This window comes from Rhagoletis pomonella, unplaced genomic scaffold (genome assembly GCF_013731165.1).
Source record: "Rhagoletis pomonella isolate Grant_MI unplaced genomic scaffold, Rhpom_1.0 Rhpom_scaffold_00001, whole genome shotgun sequence".
Classification (NCBI taxonomy): domain Eukaryota; kingdom Metazoa; phylum Arthropoda; class Insecta; order Diptera; family Tephritidae; genus Rhagoletis; species Rhagoletis pomonella.
In genome coordinates, this window is record NW_023458555.1 from 101,371,590 (window position 1) to 101,397,357 (window position 25,768).

Consider the following 25,768-nt stretch of genomic DNA (forward strand, 5'->3'; position numbering starts at 1 on the left):
CGAATTAAAATTCAGCGGCTCCGCTGGCTTGGCCATGTCGTTCGAATAGACAGAAAGGCTCCTGCTCTGAAAATATTCAACGCGCGCCGCGATGCTGGTAACAGGGGAAGAGGAAGGCCTCCTCTGCGATGGAAAGACCAGGTGGAGAAGGACTTGGCTTCACTTGACATTTCTAATTGGCGTCAGTTAGCACAGAAGAGAAATGACTGCAGTTATTTATATATAAAATGCGGTAGGCTTTTATAAAAAAAATTAAATATTAAAAAAGAAAAGAAATATAGACTAAACTGGTTGAAATAAGGCGTTTCTTTTATTTCTGCCACGAGTATTATGAACTTCGAACTTCTTTCAGCCACACAATACATATGTTGACTTAAGCTTTTTTTGCACCAAGCTTTTTTCGATGCCTTAAGTTACTTTATCAGAAATGCGTATAAATGTAATCACTGTCTTTTGTTTTGTTTCTAATGAAATATTTTACAAATTAAATAATAAAGAAGATTTCAAACCCATTTATTTATTATTAATTATTCTCAAACTATATTGATGCAATTTTTTCATTTTACGTTGTTGGCAAATAATGAATATCTAAATTCCGGGACTAATCCCGGGATCCCGGGATTGTATGAACAATATCCCGAAAATCCCGGGATCTCAAAAATCTAAAAAATTAACATCCCTAGTACATACGCACACATGTTTCTATCTGAAGTCTGTTTTTGTTTTCATTAAGTGTGCTCAGAAAGATACTGTCAGGTGCTGCCCAGAAAGCTCCAGGATGCTTGCAAAGACCTGACGGCTCCTGGACTGAGACCGAGGATAGCATGCCGGTACAGCAACATTTAACTGGAGATCTGGTCTATTGGGATATTTAAGCCCTATAAATTACCAGGTCCGGATGGCATTGCCCCCATACAGCTGCAGCAAACACTTCAGCTAAGCTCAGCGTGGCTACACGCTATAATTAAGGGAGTATTAGCTCTTAACCATATCCCTAGAAAGTGGAGGGAATCAAGAGTGGTGTTCATCCCCAAGGCAGGGAAGGTGTCTCACAACAACCCAAAGGATTTCAGGCCCGTCACCTTGTCGTCATTTCAATTGAAGGTTATGGAGAGACTGGTGGAGGTACGTATCAGAGAGTCGGTTGGTGACGGACTGTCTACCACACAACATGCTTATACGAAAGGTAGATCTACAGAAACGGCGCTACATGAAATAGTGTCGCATATAGAGAGATCACTAGACATCAAAGAATATAAGCTAGCAGTCTTCCTGGATATAGAGGGCGCCTTTAACAACATCATGCCGGGCGCGTTAACGGCAGCACTGACGGGCCTGGGCATCGACTCGCGCTTAGTTGCGCTCGTAAACCAAATGCTGAGATGCAGGGTGGTTCGGGCGGAGCTGGCGGGGGTATCGTTGACCAGGATCGTAGAGAGGGGCACCCCGCAAGGGGGAGTCCTATCCCCTCTATTATGGGTCGCAGCGGTAAACTCACTGCTGTGTGGCATGGAGGGGGGTGGCTGTAAGGTTATTGCGTATGCGGATGATCTTGCACAAACAGTAAGTGGGAAATTTCCACAGACTCTATGTGACCTTATGCAGGTAAAACTGAAGGAAGTCGAGAGGTGGACAAAAATAACGGGTTAGGGGTAAACCCAAGCAAGACAGAACGTGTACTGTTCACAAGAAGGTACAAAATCCCCCCATTGATAACACCAAGGCTGGCACAGAACACACAAAAATTAAGCGAATCTGCTAAATACCTGGGGATAGTCCTGGATAAAAAATTAAGCTGGATTCAAAACACCGAAGAGCGGGTTCGGAAAGCCACGGTTACCCTTTACAGCTGCAGGAGAGCAATCGGCCAAAAATGGGGTTTAACCCCGAAGCTAGTGCACTGGATATACACCGTCGTGGTGAGGCCCATACTTCTGTACGGGGTAGTGGTATGGTGGCCAGTGCTGGAGAAGAAAGTAAACAGTACTAAATTACAAAAATTGGAGAGAACGGCCCTGATCTGCATTAGTAGTGCTCTCCGCACAACACCTACTATGGCAATGAATACGATCCTTAACATCATACCCACAGATATTATGGGACGACAATACGCTGCGTTTGCAGCCCTAAGACTACAGGGGCTTAAAAGCTGGAAAGCGACTCGTTGTGGTCACACTACAATTCTGAGAAACCGACAACTACCGAGTACAACGGACTACTGTGTACCAAGGCTCACTTTCACTAAAGGTTATAGCGTAACGCTACCTAGCAGAGAATCATGGCTCGAAGGAGTTCCGGGGTCTAGAGGTGCCATAAGATTCTACACGGACGGCTCCAAACTAGAAAATAGGATAAGAGGAGGCGTCTACTCGGAGAAACTGGAAATAAAAAGATCGTTCCGACTACCTGACCACTGTAGTGTCTTTCAAGCCGAATTGGCAGCCATACAAGAAGCCGTTGACAGCCTAAAACTAGCTGTTATCGCCACTACGGAAATATATATATACTCAGACAGTCAGGCGGCCCTTACGGCGCTTGACTCTGTCACTATAAATTCGGAAACAGTTGCCAACTGCCGCAAATCACTTAACGTGATGGCGGAGCAGTTCGCTTTGCACCTGGTATGGGTACCGGGGCACAGTGACATACCAGGAAATGAGAAGGAAGACAAGCTTGCAAGGGCGGGTACTTCCTCTCCACTTTCACCAGCCTGGAAGAGGATGGGTATGCCACTCGCTTGCTGCAAGCTCTTACTAAGGGAGAGATTCCTTGAAGAAGCGGCCTCCAGATGGGAGCGCACTAAAAACTGTAATACAACGAAGCTTACATGGCCAAAATGGGATGTACGGAGATCGAGGGAAATTCTCACTCTCAATAAAGGCGATATGTCACTGGCCATTGGTCTGTTCACAGGACATATCCTGATAGGAAGGTACGCAGAACGCCTCGGGGTTAGTCACGACTACTGCAGAAGCTGCCACGACGAAGAAGAGCCTGAATGAATAAGGCACTTACTCTGCGATTGCCCAGCACTATGCAGGAAAAGACAGAAATTCATAGGTATAGGTCTTCTAGACGATCTAAGCGCGACTGCTAAGTTTGGAATATGGCAGTTTCTAAGGTTCGCAGACTCCACGAACTGGTTTAAGGAGTAGAGGTTTTTTTGGATCCATGTGGTATCACAATGGGCCCTGATCGGGCCTAAGTGTGCTGGCGCCCTCTGGGCCTAGCAGCCACTTCAACCTAACCTAACCTAACCTAAGTGTGCATGTAGGAAGAAATAAATTTTAGTTCTTGAAAAATGTTGCTTTTCTTACTTACAATGAAATACATAAATGTACGAATGAATTTTATTTATTAAGTAGTTATGGAAAAATCTAATTATGGGTTATTTTCAATGAATTATTAAAAAAAAAAACATAGTAAAACATACAATTTACATGGTAGTTTTTCTAATTCTTTTGCTTCCGTTTACCAAAAGGCAAATATTTCGCTTTGCGACAATAGCAGACATTCGAATATTCACTGTGTTTCGTCAGATATTCGTACACTCATTGGCGGCAGTACAACTGTCTTGTATCTCTTTGTACAACATGTGTCTCTTTTTTTTTTTAACCAAGAAAGCAGTACTTACTATTCTCTGTACACTCAATCATTCATCTTGCTTGCTAAGGGTTGAATGAGCAAACCGTGTGGAGCACAAACGACTGTCTCATAAATGCTAACCACTACATTCTTGCAGCTGTCTAATGTACAACAATATATTGTAAGACTTAGCCTGTTGGAAGTCTTCATCGGATAAATTTAATAAGATCCTATTTTTCTTATTTTTTCAACTTGATCATCGCTGATTTCAAAAATTTCTATGAAAGTTGCCAAACATGTAGTATTTACCTAAAAGAATATTTATTTTCAAATAAATTTGCATCTCTTCTAATGCAATCGCATTAATATTATTAATATTGTCGAAGTTAGGCAATTTACGGTCTTGAATTTATATGTGTGTATGTACCGGAAGCTCAGATTTTCAGTGTGGATAAGGAGCTCATCAATATTTACTAAAAATTTATATATACAATGGCTCTTAAGCAAAAAAAAATTATTTTTCATACAAGTTTAGGAAAATGTGCGTGGCACCGCCCACTTATATGATATGTGCGCGTCCCAAAAACTACTTGATCGATCTCGACCACATTTGATATACAAATTATGATTAGCCTTTTAAGCACCATCTTCAACACACCACATAAAAGTTTTTTTTTTTCAAACAACATATTGATAATAATTTTTTTGGGTTTAGTCAAACTCAGAATTTACTTTCAACAATTTTCTTTTTCACATTTTTGGAGCGTCGCGGCGTTAACTAACTACATTTATTTTATAGATCGGCAGTGGAATTCTCTAAATGAAAAGCGGTAGGGCCTAAAAGTATACAACATGGAAGAGTAACACAAGCGACGCGTAATCAGCAAAATCTGGCATTGTGGCGTCTGCTATCCTTTTGGAGATTTTTGGCGATCAAAATTAGCGATAGCAAATGTTGGAATCTGGCTGAAGGATTCCCTTTTTTACGAAGAAAACCAGCAGGAAAAATCATAACGTGCGATTTTCAGAATTTGTTTTTAAGTTTAGGATGACTATTCTGATGACTAGGTATTCTTAGAAACTATGGGGTTGAAATAGGAATTAGTGGTACGGCATAGGCGAAGCATTTACTAGATTAAACGAAAAATTATAGTTATTTGTGAGAGGATATTTCTACTTCTATCGAGGGTCAGCTGAATGAACTTACGTTTAACGGCAATGCAAAAAACGTGTCAAAACATGCAAGCAAAACGACCATAGCTGTGATAAAATAATAAATCGCTGCAGTCCGTTTCGATGGAAATATAGACGTGATTGCTATGCTCAGTATCGACACAAACAGTCCACATATATTTGATCCCAAAACTACGGCTCCAGTATATTTAAACGGATGTGTAGCAACCATTCCGTAAATTGTATTTTGATAAATTCCTCCGGCCACTGGGAAATAAAAACAAATATGTGTGGAAGTTAATATAAAAAAATTTTTATTTGAAAACTTACTATTTAAAAGAACAACAGTGATCATAGTAGTCCAAAAGAAGGCTCCACGCCAATTGGATGAGTCGATCATAGCGAAAATTACGGTTAATATAAAAAGAGCTAATTCTAGCAATATGCTGAAAACAATTCGCTTCGTTAAATCACCTCTGCAAAATATAAATTACTAAAGATTTTGTAAAAATCTATTAGAAATTTCATTACCCTAAATTAAAAAATATGTTTAACCAATTAAATACTACATTAGGAATTTGTGCGGCGAAGTTATGATATTGCAAAAAGTTTGAAGCGTAGGTCGAAGAGCTAGTAGAGTTTATTCCATCAGCTAATTTATAGTCCACAAAATACTGCAAAAATAATAAAGTAATATGAAAAAACTCTTTGCATTACATACGGCATTACTTACACTTTTGGCAGTTATGAACATATTCCACGGCATTAAAGTACCTATGCCATGCACAACAAATATTAGCAAAACAAAATTCCATTTGTCCTTTGGTGGTTCCATCTTAGTTTCTAAGGAAAATCAATTTTTAGTTCGGTTTATTTATTTATTTAATATTAATAAATACATGCACAACAACCAGAGGTTATGAATTACAGTACATGTGCATAAGTATGTGATAAAATTTCTTAAACTATGTATAATCACTTATAAATCAATAGGAACTAAAACTAATAGACTACTCTTTGTTGCTTAAGTAGAAATTACTAAGTATATGGGCAAATATCCGGAGCCGTATGCTTTGTGTCACTCACCTTTAAACTAATTTTATTAAAGTAATTTTACTTTTTATAAAAAACTTGGGGCATTTTGAAAACAAATTTGATGAGTTCTTGTAACTTATTTATTTTTTTTATGTTATTTGACGAGTTCTTGTAACTTATTTATTTTTTTATTGTAATAATGTCGTTTTAATTTTTATAAGCGATCAAAATAATTAAAATTACAATTTTGGCTACCTTTTGGAGGTTTTTTGAGTATAACTTTTTCAGCGCAAAACGGAGACTTTCAAAACTAATGGCAAATAGTAAATGTAATATTGGAAAATGCATTAGGCGTTGAGAAAAATATGTACTTCCGATTGGAAATAAACTGAAACAATTTAAAATCTGTCACTCGTAATTATCAAAAATGTAATATTTCAAGTTCTTTTCCATTTTAAACTTTCAGCAATTGCTAAATTGTTTTTATATGTTTGCATACATATTAGTTAAAGATAAAAATAAGACCTTTTACAGCTGCGTGCCTTTGAAAATATTGGAAATATAACAAATATTGTCTGAATACGTCTTTGGGTGAATGGCTTCAAAATTTCCCTTTTTTGATGGCACACTGACAGACTAAAACATAACAGGTTGGCATTAAGCGTGATCGTTAGATAACGTTCTTCACAAAATTCGTTGAAAATAACATAAAATAATTTTTGCCTAAAATACAGCCACGAATTTGTATGTGTGTATGAAAGGATTTTCAGATCATTGGGCAATGGGGTTAACGAATTTTTAAATATTTACTGCAAAATTATATTTTCAATGGATCTTAAGCGAAAATTAGTTTTTCCTAAATTTTTTCTGAAACTGGATTTGGCCCGCCCATTTATGTCAATGTTTGTTTCTCGAAAACCACTTCACCAATCTGTACCAAATTTAATATACACATTGCGTCTAACCTTCTAAAATACTGCCTTGAAAATTTTTGAAATCGGACAAAAATTGCGCTTTCTTGAAAAATCAGTAACATTGAGTTTTCATAAATTATCGTTTTTTACTTATAACTCTTTAAGCATTTGGAAAAATGAATCACACAAGAATCTAATATTTCCTCAATGGATTTCAAACAGTTTGATGTATAATTTATTAGTGTGCGTTCAATTTAAAAATTTAATTTTTTTTTGGCGTTTAATCGCATGGTTCCGGCTTTTGTATTTTTTTGAGAAAAATTACTCTGGCTTGCATACACAACTTCTAAAATGGGCAAAAACGGCATTTTTTGCATTTATAGGTTAGAATATCTCAAAATCTGATGTGATAGAGCAATTCTGTGGCCAGATTTGAATTCAGCGCACCGAAAACATTCGGGAAAGTATAGTCTGGTTTCTGGGTAAAAATTTTGTCGGTCTGTTTTTTTTTTTGTTTTGATGAAAATGAATTACACCTATATATATCGATTCATGTATAAAACATAGGTGTGCCCACAAATCAAAAATTTAACCTTTTGTTTTGGAAGTGTACGTGTGTTTTATATTTGCCCATATACATAAGTACATTATGTTTATATAAGTATATGGGTTAATCTCCGGAACCATGCGATTAAACGTAAAAAAAAAATTAATTTTTAAATTGAACTTGTACTTTAACACCTTTTTTGTATTTTTTTTGAGAAAAATTACTCTGGCTTGCATACACAACTTCAAAAATGGGCAAAAACGGCATTTTTTGCACTTATAGGTTAGAATATCTCAAAATCCTGATGTGATAGAGCAATTCTGTGGCCAGATTTGAATTCAGCGCACCGAAAACCTTCGGGAAAGTATAGTCTCGTTTCTGGGTAAGGAGTTCGGTCTTATTTTGTCGGCCTGTGTAATTTGTGTTAAAATTACGCTGTGCAAGTTGTAACTTTTGCGAAAAGATAAATTTTTACCTGTTTAAGCAAACTTCAAAGCTGTGAGGTTGTGTTTGTTTGTGCTCTCATTTAATATCTTATTTTGCAAGAGTTTTAACATTGAGTAAAGTGAAAAGTATCAAGAAACGTTTGGTGCACAATTTAAAGCGAAGTAAAATAGCAAAATTTCTAGTGAATTTGATCAATTTACTATAACATTATTAATTGTGTGTGTCGAGTCTTTTCTTTTATATAATTATATTGTTGTTGTGAATTGATTCTGCTTATCCATAATTACAATTGTGTTTGTTTGTGCACATTTATTTTGCTCTGTTTGTCATTTCTGCTATTTCATCCTTGCCACAGCTGTTTGCTTTGTGTTTATTAAGTGTCAAAAATACAGTGTATTTAAAACTGTTCCCTACATAGAATTCAAGTCAGCTGATTGTTTTCTTTTGCTACATCGCTTTTGTTTGCCTTTTTGCTTCAAATATTATATATAAACCTACAAACATATCCATAGATATAATTTCAAATATGTCGTGTTTACGCCAATCGTCACGTTAAGAGTGACGCCTATGTGTCATGCTGGCTTTGCGATGAGATTGGCCATATAAAATGTGCTGGTTTGAGCGGTAGGGTGTTAGACGCTATTAATTGTCAAAAGTGCCGATCAACGGAAGTCGATTTATTCGTAGTTCGGGATTATCTGTCGGCGCTTGTTGAAAAATGTAAGCATTATGAAAAAATGTTTACGTCTTTCACATGCCTTGACAACCCTCCAAACTCCGAGGAAAGTCGAGAAAATAAGCGTAAGCGTGTTATTAGTCCACCTAAAAAGATAGTCACTGAATCTACACAGAAAAATCCTCCATCTCAGCCCTTAGATCTAATCAATCTTTCTTCTCCATGCCCTCAGGCATTGGAGCCTCCGCTATCTAAAGCCATATCCACTAGGTCTACCTCTAAGAATAATAACGACAATCAAACTGTTGATCTAACAGCGTTACCATCCATATCTAACATTGATCCTCCGAATAACTCGGAATTCCATATATCTGAAGCCACTACCAAAATGTTGGTTGTAATTCTTCCGAGAAGATCAATCTTTGTTTCTAGATTTGCTAAAGACAATTCTTCGGATGATATAAAGTCCTACATATCGACTAAGATTAAAACTAAAGAAGTATTTATTTGTAAATGTAATTATAAATACGATCGGATATTTCATCTTTTAAAATTGATGTAGCTGCCGAAGATTTTGATTCACTACTAAATAATTCATTTTGGCCGACCGGGGCGTATGAGCGCGAGTTTGAGTATAAACCTAATAAAAGTAATAACAACGTAGCTAAAATTTCGAATCTTAATTCTGATTCAAAAAACTAACTCGCAATTCTAATTTAAGTATTTACTACCAAACCGTTAGAGGTTTGAATACCAAATTAACTGACTTATATTTATAAGGTCGGCCGCTGTGGTGTAGTGGTAAGCAGTGCACGCTTTCCCTCTGCAACGCCTGGGTTCAAGCCCTGGTCAAAGCAACATCGCAAAAAATATAGGAAAAGGTTTTTTCTTAAGAGCGGTCGTCCCTCGGCAGGCAATGGCAAATCTCCTAGTGTATTTCTGCGATGAAAAACAGCTTCTCATAAAAATACACTCGCCGTTCGGAGTCGGCGTAAAACTGTAGGTCCTTCCGCTTTGTGTGACAACATCAAGGCCCACGCCACAGATTGTAAGCGCCAATCTATTATTATTATTATTATATTTATAAGGTTTTGACTACAATTATAATATTATTTCCTTGACCGAAACATGGCTCAAACCTCATATTTTTAATTCCGAAATTCTTCCAAATGAATATCAAATATACAGGAGCGACCGCGAGGGCAGAATCGGCGGTGGTGTTCTTTTTGCGGTTAGTGTTCCCGTCATTGAATATACCGAATTTAACTGTGTACGTGTACAGGCTGGTGAGTTAACTCTTTGTATCAGTATATACACAGCTGGTCTCTTTACTTGAGTCCGTAAATGCAATGCTTACGCCTTCCGACTCTATGATTATTTTGGGTGATTTTAATCTGCCACACATTTCATGGAACATAATTGACACCGATTTTGTACCAGTTTTATCTAGAGATAGTTACAATGTATTTCTGGAGGAAATGGCTGAACTTAGCCTAAAATAAATAAATATTGGTCCAAATAAGTTTGGAAAGGTCTTGGATCTCGGTTACGTTGATGATGTTCCCAAGTCCTCTATTAATCGGTGTGGTCCCCTAGTTTTGCCAGAGGATGCATACCCTCCCGCTCTTGTGTTAAGCTACGAAATCATAAATGCAATACATAATAATAAGTTGTATAGTTCAAGTACTAGATATGTTTTTGCGAAAGCTAATTTCAGAAACATTAACAAAGAACTTTCAAAGTTATTTTGGGCAATATATAAAGATGACGTCGAGCGTAGTGTTGAACACTTTAATGATACCGTTTTCAATTTGTTTCAAAAGTATGTACCAAAAAGTAATATTGTTCATGAAGAACCAACACAATTATGCTTCACTAAAGAGCTTAAAAAACTTAGAAATAAAAAGTCGCATTCTTTTAAACTGTATAAAAGAACGGGCTTACACAGTGATTACATAAAGCACTCGGTTTTGAGGCATATCTGCTTTGCATTAAATAAGAAATGTTTAAAGTCATATTTATGTAAAATTAAAAAGAATTTAATTAACAATCCTAAATCATTTTATGGTTTCGTAAATTCAAAGCGTAAGGCATATGAATTTCTGTCCGCTATGCACTATCGCAATACTGTGTCTAGCGACAGCCAACTGATTGCCAACATGTTTGCTCAGTTCTTTAGGTCCAATTATTCGGTAGACTCCTCTACGAGTGGACACTATCCGTATGAACTTGGTACGATTAACTCAGCTTTTATTCCAGTAATTTCTTCCGATGAAGTTTTACACTATTTAAAAATCTTAAAAGCATCATTTAGGCCTGGACCTGATTATATTCCGACCTGTTTTCTTAAAAACTGCGCTGAGAATATCTGTGAGCCTTTAACAACTCTATTCAACTTATCACTAAAACATGGCGTTTTTTTCATCAGCTTGGAGCACGGGTTTTCTAAAGAAAAATCTATTATCACAAATTTATTGGAGTTCACAACTTATGTCTCAAACGGTTTTAGAGAAAATGCTCAAACCGACGTAATATACACCGATTTCAGTAAAGCTTTTGACAAAGCATGTCACTCGTTACTCATCCGTAAACTCGACCTAATCGGCTTTCAGCCAAGTCTTCTTCAATGGATCTCTTCTTACCTCTATTATAGAACACAAAGAGTTATTTTTAAAAATTGTTCTTCCAACATCATTAAAGTCTCTTCAGGAGTTCCTCAGGAAAGCCACGTTGGTCCGATTCTGTTCCTGATATTCATTAATGATACTTCTTCGATAATAAAATATTCTAAAATGATGTGAAACTTTTTAAAACATTCTCCTCTATCGAAGAAAGGTCTTTGTTACAAGCGGATCTAAGCAACGTAGTTAGTTGGTGTAGTGCAAATTATATGCCACTTAACCTTAAAAAATGTAAAGTTATGTGTTTCTCTCGAAGGGCAGTTCAACCAGCTGTTTATTCAATTTCAAATTATAATCTGCAGCATGTATCCAATTTCATCGATCTTGTTATCACAATGGATTCCAAACTCAATTTCAACCTTCATATTAATATTACAGTCAATAAAGCCAAAGGCGTTTTTGCAATTGTAAAGCGATGGTCAAAAGAGTTCAAAGATCCTTATGTTACAAAAGCTCTTTTTACCACTTTAGTTACACTTATACTAGAATACAGATCTATTGTTTGGAATCCCCGGTACCAAGTTCATTCAGTTAGGATTGAATCAATTCAAAAACAATTCTTGCTTTTTGCATTGCGCGATTTTAACTGGGATTCAGACTACAATCTCCCCCCTTACACTAGTCGTCTAAATCTTATAAATTTGCCTACACTCGCAATTCGTAGAGAAATGCTAGGTATAATATTTATTGTAAAATTAATGACAGGCTTGATTAACAGCCCGGCCCTTCTGAGTTAGGTAAATTTTAATGTTACCTCTCGAGTGTCAAGACACTTTCGACCTCTATTTTTGAAGCCATGCAAACCTAATTTTGAACTAAACAAATCATTCCGTGGTTTATGTCAAGATTTTAACTCTGATTCCAGCACGTTTGAGATATCGGACTCGATTTCTTCTATAAAGAAAACTATAATTTCCACTCTTAATAATTAAAATACTATCTTTAGCATATCCAACGAGCTGATGAATTTGATTCTGTAGCTGAATAGTTTTAGATCGCGACACTTAACAAACTCCTGTTTCCACGACTCGGGACCAAAAAAAAAGAAAAAAAAAAACAAAAAAAGGTTCCGTACGTCATGCGGACTGCGCCCCTCATGTCGGTTGGGCGCGAATGGAGGATAAACACCGTTGGGATTAATTAATTAATAAATTGGATCAGTTATAACGCAAACCAACCGATTTCGATTTTCGATGATTTTATGGCATAGTTAAGGTAATATTAAAAAACGGTTATGTGCAAAATGTTAGTAAAATATCTTCAAAACTAAAATAGTTCAAATTTATGCAAAGTTTCAAGTACCGCTATCTCGAAAAATTGAGCCGATCCGGCAGAACTGAGGACGCCATTGAATTTAGAAGGCGCCAGTTAAGTAAGAGCAACTATCAGAACCTTTTGTATCCTATCATTCTTGAGCCTGCTGGTACAATCATAAAAATATCAAATCGTTTTTGGTGTCGCGCCAGCAGCTGGTACAATCACACCACAAGGTCATACACTGTCAATCGGCTGCCACCAACACTTGATGGCGCCAGTATGCTGGTATCATGTATGGGCCCTTTTAATTTGTTAAATGGCCCATCAAGCCGATTGACCGTGTATGTTCTTGTGGTGTGATTGTACCAGCTGCTGGTGCGACTTCAAAAACTATTTGAAAATTGTATGATTGTACCAGCATGCTAGTGTCGTGAGTGGTGAAATTGGCTCATTTTTCTAAGTAAAAAGTACTTTGGTGGAAATTTCTGGCAATAAATGAGTCAAAGCCGTGTTTGTGGAAGATTAAGTTCACGATATTGCAGCTGTGAACTAAAAAAAAACCAGTGGTTAACAAAATGGTAGAAAAATTATGAAATTTCGGCTCTAATCATTTCGATCTTTCCTGGACCTCATTTGTAAAGAAATAAATATTGTACCAGCATGCTGGTAAGTTATATGCTTCGAGCCTGATGGTACAATCTCTTGATGGTTGAAGGTTTTTGGTTGGATAAAATATTAGCTTTTTTTCCAGGTTCGGCTGCATTCCAAAACGTCAAAATACAAAGCATCAGTATCTTTTATTTCTAAACCTCAGTAGATTGTAATTCCAAATGCGCGCAACCAAGGTTAGATGCTAGTTTTCAACTAGGTTGCGCAAATTAGACCTTTTCTCCAAGTGCTGTTTAGAAATAAAAGACACTGATGCTTTGTATTTTGACGTTTTGGAATTCACCCTTCATTGTTTTTCTATACCACTACTTATTGAAAATGTTTGCGTGTATACTTAGTATATGTAACTAAAAAAAATTTAGCTACCATTTTTAGCCACAGCTACTTTCTTCTAGCTCTTTTTAGCCCTTTTTTAAAGGAATTTGGCTACCACTAAAAATTGTTCGCGGCGATACTGCTCATGACCTTAACGATTGGCCTGTTTAAGTTTTCACGCATAGTGCGGGGGGGGCTTTTTAAAAAATCTTATTTTGCAACTTTATTGTACCAATTTGAGTTATTATTTGTTTATCCAATTAGACGATAATTAGTTCAGAGCTATATCTAGGTGTCCTTTTATGGGTCCCCAATGAAAAAGATTTCCCTAATCCGTTATATAAAACTGAAATGAATATGGTGCAAACAAATTTTGGGAAAGCGCTCATAGCCGCTTTCAATTTGCCTTTTTAAAGTTTAAAAAATCGTAGGTAAAGAGGGGTTGCACATATTTCACTATATTCCTGGCTCTTACATAGTCTCTAATGTTTTTTAGCTTACTTTATTGTCATTATACGCTGTGATTTTGAAGAGAGATCAAGCAATTTATGATTCTTGTTACGGTCTCATTTCGCTGCTATGTGAAACATATTTGTTCGCACTCGTGAGTTTTCCTTCTACCGTTTTCCGATTCTTTAAAGCCGGCATTTCTATTGTAAATAACGTTTTTTAAATTCTCTTAGGGAAATAATTAAAAAGCACGTTACTTTTCGTGACATTGAGTTTGGTATACTTAGTTTGGCTGCTGTGTTTACCAGAATTTTTTAAAATCTGCTTAGAAATTGTCCGCATTTCATTCCGCATACGTTAGATGTATGTATTGATATAAAAATGTAGATATTTGCTTTGTTAAAACTTGATTTAAAAACGAATGAAAGGCTTTCAACTGAATTTGTATTGAATATTCCTGTGGCATGGGCACATGGGGAGATTCACGTCAAATGACCCAGGCGCGATGAGCGGATGAAAAAAATCCAAAATTTTCCAATTTGTAATTTTTCACAATGATTAAATATCAACTAAAATATTGTTTTTAGTCATCTCAATCGAAAGATCACGTCTTTTAACATAGAAAACATTAACAAAACAAGGGACTTTTTTGTTTTTCCCAGTTGAAAAGGATTTTAGAGCGCGGTTTGCGCGTCACGATGATATTGTTTAGTGTCCGACCGAAGCAGGAATTTTGGTTCTATTCAATATTCGGCCAAATACCGAAGACGAAGCCGAACATTAAAATTTCAATTCAAAAAGTCAGTCGGAAAGAATTGGTCTTTTTAACATTTGTATATAGCAATGTGATGCTTGTTAGCCAAGGAATGCTAATCCTATATGATTTATTTTTTTTACCTTTTTCAAAAAAGTCAGCAATTAACCGTTATTTTTTGACTGTTATGTTTTCAGTCAAAAGTAAAAGTTAAAACTTGACTTTTATTTTTTCGGTCAAAAATAAAAGTTAAAAATTGACTTTTATTTTTTCGGTCAAATAAAAAAGTTAAAACTTGACTTTTATATTTTTGGTCAATTATAAAAGTTAAATCTGACTTTTATTGTTTCGATCAAAATAGCAATTTACATATTCACAATACAATATGTTTTAATAAAAAATACACATCCTTTCAATTGCAGTTTTCTATCTTCTGTAAATTAATTGATTTTCTTTAATTTAAGCTTTAAGTTATTCACCTCTTTACAGGAATAATTCGGAATTCAATTTAACAATTAATATAGCTGCCAAGTTCTGCTCCGACAAATCACAAATCGCTAAGAATAAGCTTAGTACTGAGAACACGTGTTCTACACTGACTTGTGTCGCTGGTACTTGATGTATAATTAATGTGACCAACTATTTCATAGCTCACAGAAGTACAGGTTAGGTTGGGTTAAGTAAACGCCGCGATCCGATTACAAAATTTCGAATGCGGCTGAAGCTCAGTGTTTGTTCAGAAGCGCGAGCCAAAATTCTTCCATATTAGCCTCGCGAAGGTTGGACAGTCTAAAAGAAAGTGTGGAGATGATTCCACTTCATATTCCTCTTGACAGCTGATACATAAAGATCAGCCGAAATTCCTAGTCTCACCGCTTGAATACCAATCGCACAATGGCATATCACAACCCCCATCACTAGCCCTTGAGAGGTAACGTGTGCAGAGAAACGTCTTCTTTTCCTTTTTTATTTCACAAAAGATCCCGGTTTTCCTTAGCCTAATAGCAGTTCGCGCTGCGACAATTCTGTCTGCAATATCCGGCGGCGCCATGTTCAACATACGTTTGTTAAGCGCCAGTGCAGGTGTGGTTCCTAATGCTCCGCTAATTCCTGTTTTAAAAGTGTTGCCTTTTCTAGTGAGTTCCACCAGACAAGGGCTCCTTGAAACAATATAGGCTAAATCCCCACCTTTTACTGATAGCTCCCCTTTAGCAGTACAAGGCAATCGACACCTTTCCTACCCTTCCTCAATGTTAGGTTTCTACGACAGCCGCCGTTTTTCGCCCACCTTGTTCAGATAACCTTGAGCCAGATCAAAAACGGTGTATATAAATCGTCCCTTAACCAAAAGTTCCACATCATCTACACAGGCGATCACCCGACAGCCCACTTTTTCCAGTTCCACTAGAAGGTCGTTTACAACCGCAATCCAGAGCAGCAGCAGAACACCACTTTGTGGAGTGCTCCTATTGAATCTGTCCTGAGTGCAGACGCTTCCCCAGCTCTGACAGCTCTGTCACGAAGTAAGCTTATTGGGTTGGTTTCGACCCCCAGATTATGAATGTACTTGGCTAGGCCCCCTCGATATCGAAGAAGGCTCCAACTGCATAATCTTCATGCAATGTGTGCAAGCCGGTATTCACCGTCCTTTTCTTGCAATAAAAATATTGAGCCCTTGACTGATAGTCACGAGAAATCGCGTTTCTTATGTACAGGTACAGGTCTCCCTAGCGTTTTTAGCAAACTGGTTTTTAGTAAACACAAAGAGACTGATAGGCCTAAAATCCATAGGGGAAACATGAGAGAGCAATACTGACTACCCTTCAAGCCATGGGGATGTACCCGGTCCTCACGCAGTTCGCATAAATAGGATCCAACCAATTGCCCAAAACCTTCAGAGCCCTTTGCAGCTGCACAGGTATGATGCCATCGATCCCAAACGACTTTAGGGGTTTGAACAGGACCTGGGAGAGATTCTGTCATTAGTTAGAGACAATTTTCGAATCGCTATCGCACTTTTTGACGCAAAAACATTTATATCATGTGCAAAAAAGTGCGATAGCGATCCGAAAATTGGCGCTAACTGGTTGCATCTCCCTCCAGAAGTACAAAATATCGAAAAGAAGTACATTTGACTGTACTTCGAAGTACGAAGTACAAGAGCGAAAAAAGAAGTACTGTACTTCCGAAAGAAGTACTGTACTTCCGAAAGAAGTACTGTACTTCCGAAAGAAGTACTGTACTTCCGAAAGAAGTACTGTACTTCCGAAAGAAGTACTGTACTTCCGAAAGAAGTACGGTTGGTCACATTATGTATGACACATGCCAGATCTCTTAATCGGGGATATATAAATTTTTTGCTCTCCTAATAATCCATAAGGTCCATATCAACATCAATGCGCTTCTCCTTATAGGTGCCTATTTCCATAAATGCTTTTCGAGCGTAATCTTCGGAAAAAGTGAAAGTCAAGTTTAAACTTTTATAGTTGACTGAAAAAATAAAGGTCAAATTTTAACTTTTATTTTTGACCAAAAAAAATAAGTCATATTTTAACTTTTATATTTGACCGAAAAAAATTAAAGTCAAGTGTTAACTTTTATTTTTGACCGAAAAAAATTTAAGTCATATTTTAACATTTATTTTTGACCGAAAAAATAAAATCAATTTGTAACTTTTATTTTTGACTGAAAATATAGCGGTGAAAAAATAACGATTATTTTTTTACTTTTTTGAAAAAAAAGCATAACCGTTACGGTCCCTGATATTAAGTTTAACGTTTCAAAAATAATAAAACTGATTTGTTGTTAGTGTCGTAACAAATTATATATGTATAATACGCGAAGGGATTTGTCCAGGACAAAAGACCTTTCGCCCGATTTTCAAAAATGAGGTGTCAAATTTAAGCGCTTAGTCTGTAGAACTAGTTTTTTTCGAACAGAGTTGCCACCTGTTCAACAATTAAACTTAAATTATTTAATAATCAATGCCATCATATCTGCACGGTTCGACCGATTTTCCAAAGTGAGGTGTCATATCAAAAGGGTTGACTGCAGATGTGCAATAAGGTTTTACTTTTTTTTTTTTAACTATATTCAAATTATTTAAAAAATAAATCAATTAACACAAAATGGTTATCAGTCGAAAAGGTTTTTTTATTGAAAAGCTTTGTTTCATAACTGAACTATACGAGCACGGTGTGCCTGAACCAGCCATAAATGAAAGGTTCTTGCATATGGGTTTTTTTCACCTGATTCTGTTAGACGATGAAATTACTAACTGTTTTGCTCAATTATATTAATCTATATTATTAAACTTCTTCTTCTTATTTGGCCATTTGTAACCACCTAATCGATTTTGGCCGAGTTCAACAACAACTGACGCCAAATGAAAATGCCAAGTCCTTCTCCACCTGGTCTTTCCATCGCAGTGGGGGCCCCCCTCTTCCTCTGCTGCCACCACCGGGTTCCGAGTTGAATACTTTCAGAGCTGGAGTGTCGGTCCCAATTGAATGTGAAATAACACAAATTTGCTTTATCTCATTTTTCGTTGAGCAATAAGGCCAACTTTAAAACTAGGGAAGTGTCAGATAGATATTTTGCCTGTAAAAAATAACTGCAACTAACCTTTTAGTGGACTTTATTTCGACTATGACTACGTGCCAATTACTTTAGTCCTTCTTTGAGCTAGTTTAAAAGGTTAAATAACGTCAAGTTGGGGAACTACATATCCTTATTTAACGAATCTTTAAATCAATAAATAATTTTTTTCTTTTTAGTTGTTATTGTAACAAAAGCGTGTTGTTTGTTGTTTTTTAAACTATAATTTTATTACTCATTTATGTTACTATTTTTTTATTTATTTTTTTACACACCTTTCCCTTTTCTTGTTTTAATAAAAGGACTAACCTTGAAGCTATCATTGGAGGTCTAATTGCAATGAAACCGAAACATTAACAACATCAACATCGACAACACTCATTGCAAAAGAATATTATTAATGAATTTTAAAAATGCTATAATCAAAAAAAAATCTAAAAGAAAAATATTTACTTAATTTTATTTTTGTTTTTTATACGTTGCACATTAATGTAAAAAATGTACAATTAAAGACGGAGGAAATACTTTTTTTTATTAAGCTTCGTCAAAAGGTTTCCAAGATACAGCACTTTAAAGAAAGATATGTATGAGGTTTTCTTAAAATTTAAGTTCCGTGTAAATAGGCAACCCTACGTCATATCGGAAAAATATGCTGCACGTATATTCATGTTACCTAGACCTGCAATCTCTTCAACTTTCATCCAAATCCTGAGAGGTCGCGCACAGAGGTGGCCGCGGTGACATGAAATGCCTCTTATTATTATTTAAAAACCAACAGTATTAGTTTAAAATATCCATAAATAGACTAAGTACATTAGAAAACTTATGTAATTTTGAAATTAACGCTAAGAGAATTTATAAAAGTTATTTCTTAGCGTTAACGCGCATTACTAGCGTTAACTTCGAAATTACTCAAGTTTTTTTGATTTAATTAGTCTAATTATGGGTATTTTTAACTAACGCTGTTGGTTTTCAAGTAAAAATTCAGTTCTAATTAATTAATTTTTGCCTTTTTATGCAAATTGCTAAAAATCCTAAAATATATACATACGCCATCAATATAAAAAATCTCCACATGTTAGAAAAAAAAAGATGTATTCTAATTTAACATACCTAGATATTCTAAAAATAACATAATTATTGGAAGGGGAAACAAAATTTAAATATTGCAAGCCTGTTTTATTTTTGGTAAATAGAGGAGAACCGTCAAAGCCAAAAAATGAAAAACAATGAACTGCGCTAAGCAAAAACGCGTGGTTGATGTAATTTTATTACATATCGCCCGCTTCCCGTATCGTCCAGTTTTTGCGATATTTTTCTGACATCAATACAGCTAAAAACTAGGTAAAGCTTCTTTTGAAGAAGGAGCTCCCCAGGATATTTGGCACTGCTTCAGAAATCGTGGTAAGCAGTGCGCGCTTCCACTTCGCAGGGCCTGAGTTCAAGCCCTAGGCAATAGCAACAGCGCAAAAAATATAGAAAAACGTTTTTTTTTCTTAACAGCGCACATAGGACAGCTATTTAGGCGGTCATAAACCAAATTGAAAAAATTTTGAAGGAAACTTAAAAAATTAATCACATTCGATAGAGAACATTCCAAATAACATTTCCCAGTCCCCCCTACTTTTCTAACTTACACAGCAAACGCTCATCGTTGACCGGCAACAGAATATTCTAACGCTGCTTATAAATAAAATCTCGTTTTCTAGAAAGATCGTGACGGTTTTAAGTTAATATTTTGATTTCTGTACTGTATTCTTAAAAAGTAGTGATGGATCCGCATACAGAAGGTAAAAATGCATTTAAATGTTAAATTTGTCACTTTCAATTTAAATTTAAGTTCAATTTAAATGTAACGAAAATAGCGGTTTTCAACGAGTTATTTTTATTTTTGTTGAATATTAGAAATTTGTCGCGGGAATGTAAGGCGAATCCAACTATGTTATGTATTTCGGAATAAACATTTGTTTTCCTTTACATTGGTGTTATATAAGCAGGGTTAGGATTTTAAGGCATTTGCCTATTTTGTCTCATTAGTCGTATCTGTAAACAAATTAAAGAATCACACGTTTCATAACTTACTGATTAAAAATTTAAAGTATTTGTTTGGTTTTTCCGATCAGTTTAATATTGTTGAAATGGTGATATTTGTTAGGCTTTTCTGATTTAACCGTTTTGTAAATAAAAAGACTCTATTTAGCTTTTTCCCGACGTTTCGCTAAGATTTTTAGCATCTTCTGGACATTTTTTCGTTTATTCACCTGCGCAGCAATAAATATAAAACATTAACAAAACAACAAAAAACTAATAAACGTATGAATACACAAAAAATAAATAGTTAAGTTTAACACAAAAGAGTTGTTAACTTCCATTATATTTAAAATTAAACTTTGGAACGTAAAACTAAAAATCGTTACCAACACTGAGGGGAAAAAATTTTAGAATTAAAAAAAACGTACTATATTTAAAAAAAATACTCATATGAAAGAGCACCAACCCAACTCGTTTTAAATTTGAGTATGTACGTTATAAAAGATGTCGTTGTGTATTTATTTTTTGTGTATTCATACGTTTATTAGTTTTTTGTTGTTTAGTTAATGTTTTATATTTATTGCTGCGCAGGTAAATAAACGAAAAAATCCCCTGAAGATGATAAAAATCTTAGCGAAACGTCGGGAAAAGCTAAATAAAGTCTTTTGATTTACACAACGGTTAGATGAGAAAAGCCTAACAAATGTCACCATTTAAAAATTTTAATTTTAATTTTGCCTTTTTCTGCCTTTCTGCATGTTTTGCCTTTTTAATATTTATCACTTCATAGAAGTTCGCTGTATTGTACCAATCGTGTGACTACAAAAAAATTTTCCCAATTTTTTTTTTATTTTGTACCAACAGCCCACATGAACAAATCTGTACAAAAGTACCAATTGTGTGACACTGAATTAAAATTATTGCAATATTTAAAACTAATTCAACAAACTTTCGTAAAAATTTCGAGATTTTTTAATTAGATTTCCTAGAAAGATTTGGAGTATGTAGTTTTGTAGCCCATTATTCTAGCAGAATAAAGTACAAACAATTTTCAAATGGCTAAAAATTACGGTTAATTTTTTTGGAATTTTTAAAAAAGCCCCAAATTTTTACGAAAGTTTTTGAATATTACAAAAAGTTGGAAACTTGGACTTACGCGGGTTTTGTTAAAGAATGAACTATATTTATATAAAAAAATAACCAAAATTAAATACCAACAAAAATATGTTAAAACTTGGCAAAAAGTAGTGCGGCTATAATTTTTTGACCACTATATGTATTTTTTATATAGTTAATTGGGCATATATTTACTTTGTAGTAAAGGTATGTATACATATAACAAAATTAAAAAATAAATTCGTTTTTTGAAAGCTCATTTTGTTTTTTTTTTTCAAGTTTTTAGTGGCTTAAAATCCTAGCCCTGTATATAAGTGATGATTAAAGAAATAGTTTGGGGTATGCAAGCGTTTAAATTTAGTGTCGAGGACATGGGTCCAAATTTAATCGACCTTTATATATTAAGAGATATATTTTGCACTTTTATACTACTTACCTGAATTAATACTTACCTGAATGAATACTTACCTGAATTAATACTTTAAATTTGTCAAAATGAAATACTCACCCTGTACATATGTTTAACTATGTAACAAACCTTCGGCTATTGTGAACACACCTCTGATATCTATGTAATGGCCAAGCAATAGGTTTAAGTTTAATCGTTCGCTACCCCTCAACCCAAACAGACGTGATTCGAAATTTTAGCAAGTGCAAATTATCCCCCCGCTTGTATACCTATACATAAATACATATAATAAATAAAGTGATTTCTGAAATCGTATAAATCGAATTAAAACTCTCTTTTATTCATTTAAGTTATGAATATGGTGCCGAAACCCTATTATTAAGGAACCAATATAAATTTATATACAAAGTATATAAAAGAAAAACCAAAAACAATTATACGCAAGCCCGTTAACGACACTTAAAACGGAAAAGGTAGCGAGCGAAGTAGCGGAAAACGAGTTGAGTCGTGTTTTTTTTTAACTTGTGCGCATCTACGAAAGTTTGTTGATAAAGTTTATTTTTTTAAACCATGACATAAAACTCGGCTCGGGCAAATAAAAAAGTTTAATTAAACTGCAAAAAAATTACATAAAGTGAAGTAATACGTTCATCTACACAAAAAAACGAAGAAAATTATAAAGTTGGTGGTGCAACAACAAAAAGTTTAAATACTAAACCAAAATATATAAAAACAAGCTGATCAAATATAAGACGGCTAAAAAATACATGCACACATAAAGAAACGAAAAATTGCAGTGCAAATAAAGTGAACAAGTGGGTGCGAAAAAACAAAAACAAAAAAAGTAATTGGCCGACCAACAACAAATATAGGCGACATACCGCAGGCAAGTAGCCGTCAAGCGCCCAACAACAACAGCAAGAAGCCAAAGGCAATTAGTCGTAGAAGCCGCCAGCAACAACAGCAAGGAGGGCGCCAGCAGCCCTTGGCAACAAACAGCCCCATTATAGCAAGTAGACGCACAAAAGCCGCCCAACAGCAGCAACGGCAAGTAGCCCACAAGACGCCGGTAAGCAGCAGCACAACAACAATAGTCAGCACCCGCACACAAATACTCAGCAGCGGTTTGTAAAAAAAAGGAATGCCCAAGTAAGTCCATCTATTACTTACCGAAAGAATAAAAGGTTTAGCGGATTTCCCAACTGGTACATGAAAACCATATACCGCAAAGAAAAATTAAATAAATACATACATACATTCGTGCGTAATTTTCCCGCGCGTTTGCTCATATACACACATATCTACTCAAAATCCCGAAATCCGCTAAACTAAATCCACATATACTTATATATATTTAGCGGACCCCAAAGACGGTAAAAATAAAAACTCTCAATTTGATTTACCGCTCATTTTTGCGCACTCACATATTAACATTTATATATGAAATTCCCGCGCTTTTCCCTTCTGCCCTATACAATCTCAAAAAATAATATCCGCTAAGTATAAATACATATTCTCGTATATAAATCCGAAAATAACACATACGCATATATATATATATATATATTCAACTGCCGCCAAAAAACCTTCCAAAAAGTACACTCGTACGTATAATACACTTCCCCAATTTACAACTGGGTATATAAGCAAAGCGACCGCTAAATCTCCCCCTACCCGGGCATATATATTAACCATATACGTATTTATATACGTGTACATATGTATACTGTGCCAACTCCACAGTGATTTTTCTCCCTTTGCATATCCCGCTTATTCGGTATTTGCATTAGCATCGCACGGCTAGTGGGTTACATACGTACATACACACAAACGTGTATACATAAGCGGAGCTAACTGCACTAGCAAACACAATTTGTGTGCAGGGTATACACAATATATATACACACGTATAAACCAATATCACAAACGGTTACGGTACTCAGATGCGCTGAGACAGGACAGTGTGGAGCAGAAAAATAGCAACGATTCAAAGACAGTTCCGAGCAAAAATATAGCGCCCAATATGGTGTGCTACATAATATACGCACAAAAATTATTCACATATATATAATAAAACACACACACCCAAATATTTTCTCTACTTACTCAAAGTCTTGAAGAATCGATTTATACACACATATTAGCCCCTCAACTCACTCATTATGTCGGAAGATAAGCAGGAAAAACCTCAACCCTTACACACCCAGCAAGGCATAATAACAAGATCAAAATCCCAAGCCGAAGAGGATGAGATCGCTTATAATCATAAAAACTTCATTTATGAAATTTCGAGGCTGGACAAATATTACGAGAAGTGGTGGGGCATTAGCGAAACGGACCACACTGAGGCAGGACTGAGAACATATCTGGAGCACCTCAACAAATACATGGCCCTGGTTGACGCAGCTAACGAAGCAATACAGATGAGCAACGCAGACGAGAAGACGCGGAAAACGTGCGATGCCTCGTACGATAACTCCAGCGACAACGCGTTAAACACGAAGCTGAGAATTAACGAGTTGCTCAGCCAATTCCAGCAAAACTCGGAACCAACCAGAAACAACACATCCGTTGTGATGATGCCCCAACCCCAACCCGATTCGTACAATTACCTGAAAGTACCTGCATGTGATACTGAACTCTTCTATGGAGGATATGAAGACTGGCCATCGTTCAGGGACATGTTCACAGCAGTGTACATAAATCACCCCAAATTATCTCAGGCTTAAAAGTTGTACCACTTGAGGCAAAAAACTCGCGGGAAAGCAGCCCTCCTTATTAAAAATTATGCCCTTAATGATCTCAATTTTGCTCTCGCTTGGGACGCACTCAAATCCCGCTACGAAAATCGTAGAATTGTCGTTGACAATCAAATTAAAACTCTCTTTAACCTTCAGCCCGCACATACAGGAGACGGTGAAAAGATTCAACAAATTCAAACGACAATTAATAACTGCCTCTCTACTCTAAAAGCAAACGGAGTTTCCACTGAAAGCTGGGACCCGATGCTCATATATCTCTGCTCCTCAAAGCTCCCAGACGAAACCCTAGCGTTATGGGAGCAATCCCTAAACTCAAGAAAAGAGTTACCCCTCTGGTCAGAAATACACCAATTTCTTACAACTCGATACGAAGTTGTAGAACGGCTTAGCACGTACAGGCCAAATAAACCAAAACAGCCTCAACCCACTTTCATCCCACGGGCAACATCAACAGCTCCTCAGTCGTTTAACTTCCGGAACAAAACTCAATCGTTCCACACTGAACAAAGAGAGTCAGGCTCGTGTAAATTATGCAATTCCAATCATTCAATGATGATGTGCGTAAAATTCAAGGAACTACCCATTCCTGATCGGAATAAGTTTGTGAAAGAAAATAATTATTGTAAAAATTGTTTGGCGTACTCTCATTCAGAGAGAGATTGTAAAAGCAACTTCACTTGCGTGTATTGCCAAAAGCGACACCACTCTCTCCTCCATTTCCCAGCGAAATCCCAAACGCCAAACAATACAAACCCCACTAAAAACTACGTCACATCTCACGTGACCATTGACAATGAAATGCCATGTACCTCTACCCAAGCCGCCGCAGCAATTGCATCTCAAAGCAAAAATAATAAGGTGCTCTCACATTTCTCAAGCAGTAGAGAAAGAACCTTACTCCCTACAGCAAATATCCCTATCTTCCACAAAGGAGAAATAGTTCAAATTCGCGCTCTCATAGACCAAGGATACCAAAAGACTTTTGTAACCTCTCGTGTACAAAAGCTACTTGGTCTACCCACAACCAAAACAAACTATGAAATATTAGGAATGGGCGGACGAACAGTCCAGAATGCGAACAAAATTTGCTCACTCACAATATGTTCTCCAGATCTCACCCTAAAAATTGCAACTCACGCAATAATACTCCCCCAATTGACGAACTTTTTACCATCATTCAAGGTAACCTATGTTGATCTCCAAGAATACGCCTCACTGCCTCTAGCTGATCCCAACTGCTTCACACCCGCCAGGATAGACATGGTAATTGGTAGCGACCTACTCCCCGAAATACTCATTCCAGGTCTTAAAACCAACGTTGGCGGAAGCTTAATAGCCCAAAATTCCATC

General features: G+C 36.1%; 1 protein-coding gene across 2 annotated transcripts in view; it reads right to left on the reverse strand.

Annotated features, from left to right (window-relative positions):
• Nucleotides 1-25,768, reverse strand: part of LOC118749315 (equilibrative nucleoside transporter 1) — a 501,843-nt gene that overhangs the window by 256,273 nt on the left and 219,802 nt on the right. For both annotated transcript variants that reach the window (XM_036484115.1, XM_036484120.1), the window contains exons 2-5: nt 5,492-5,601; nt 5,290-5,432; nt 5,089-5,234; nt 4,793-5,025 (exon numbers count right to left, since the gene is read on the reverse strand). In XM_036484115.1, coding sequence (XP_036340008.1) covers nt 4,793-5,025; nt 5,089-5,234; nt 5,290-5,432; nt 5,492-5,593 — 624 coding nt within the window. In that variant the 5' untranslated portion in view covers nt 5,594-5,601. The remainder of the gene's footprint in view (nt 1-4,792; nt 5,026-5,088; nt 5,235-5,289; nt 5,433-5,491; nt 5,602-25,768) is intronic.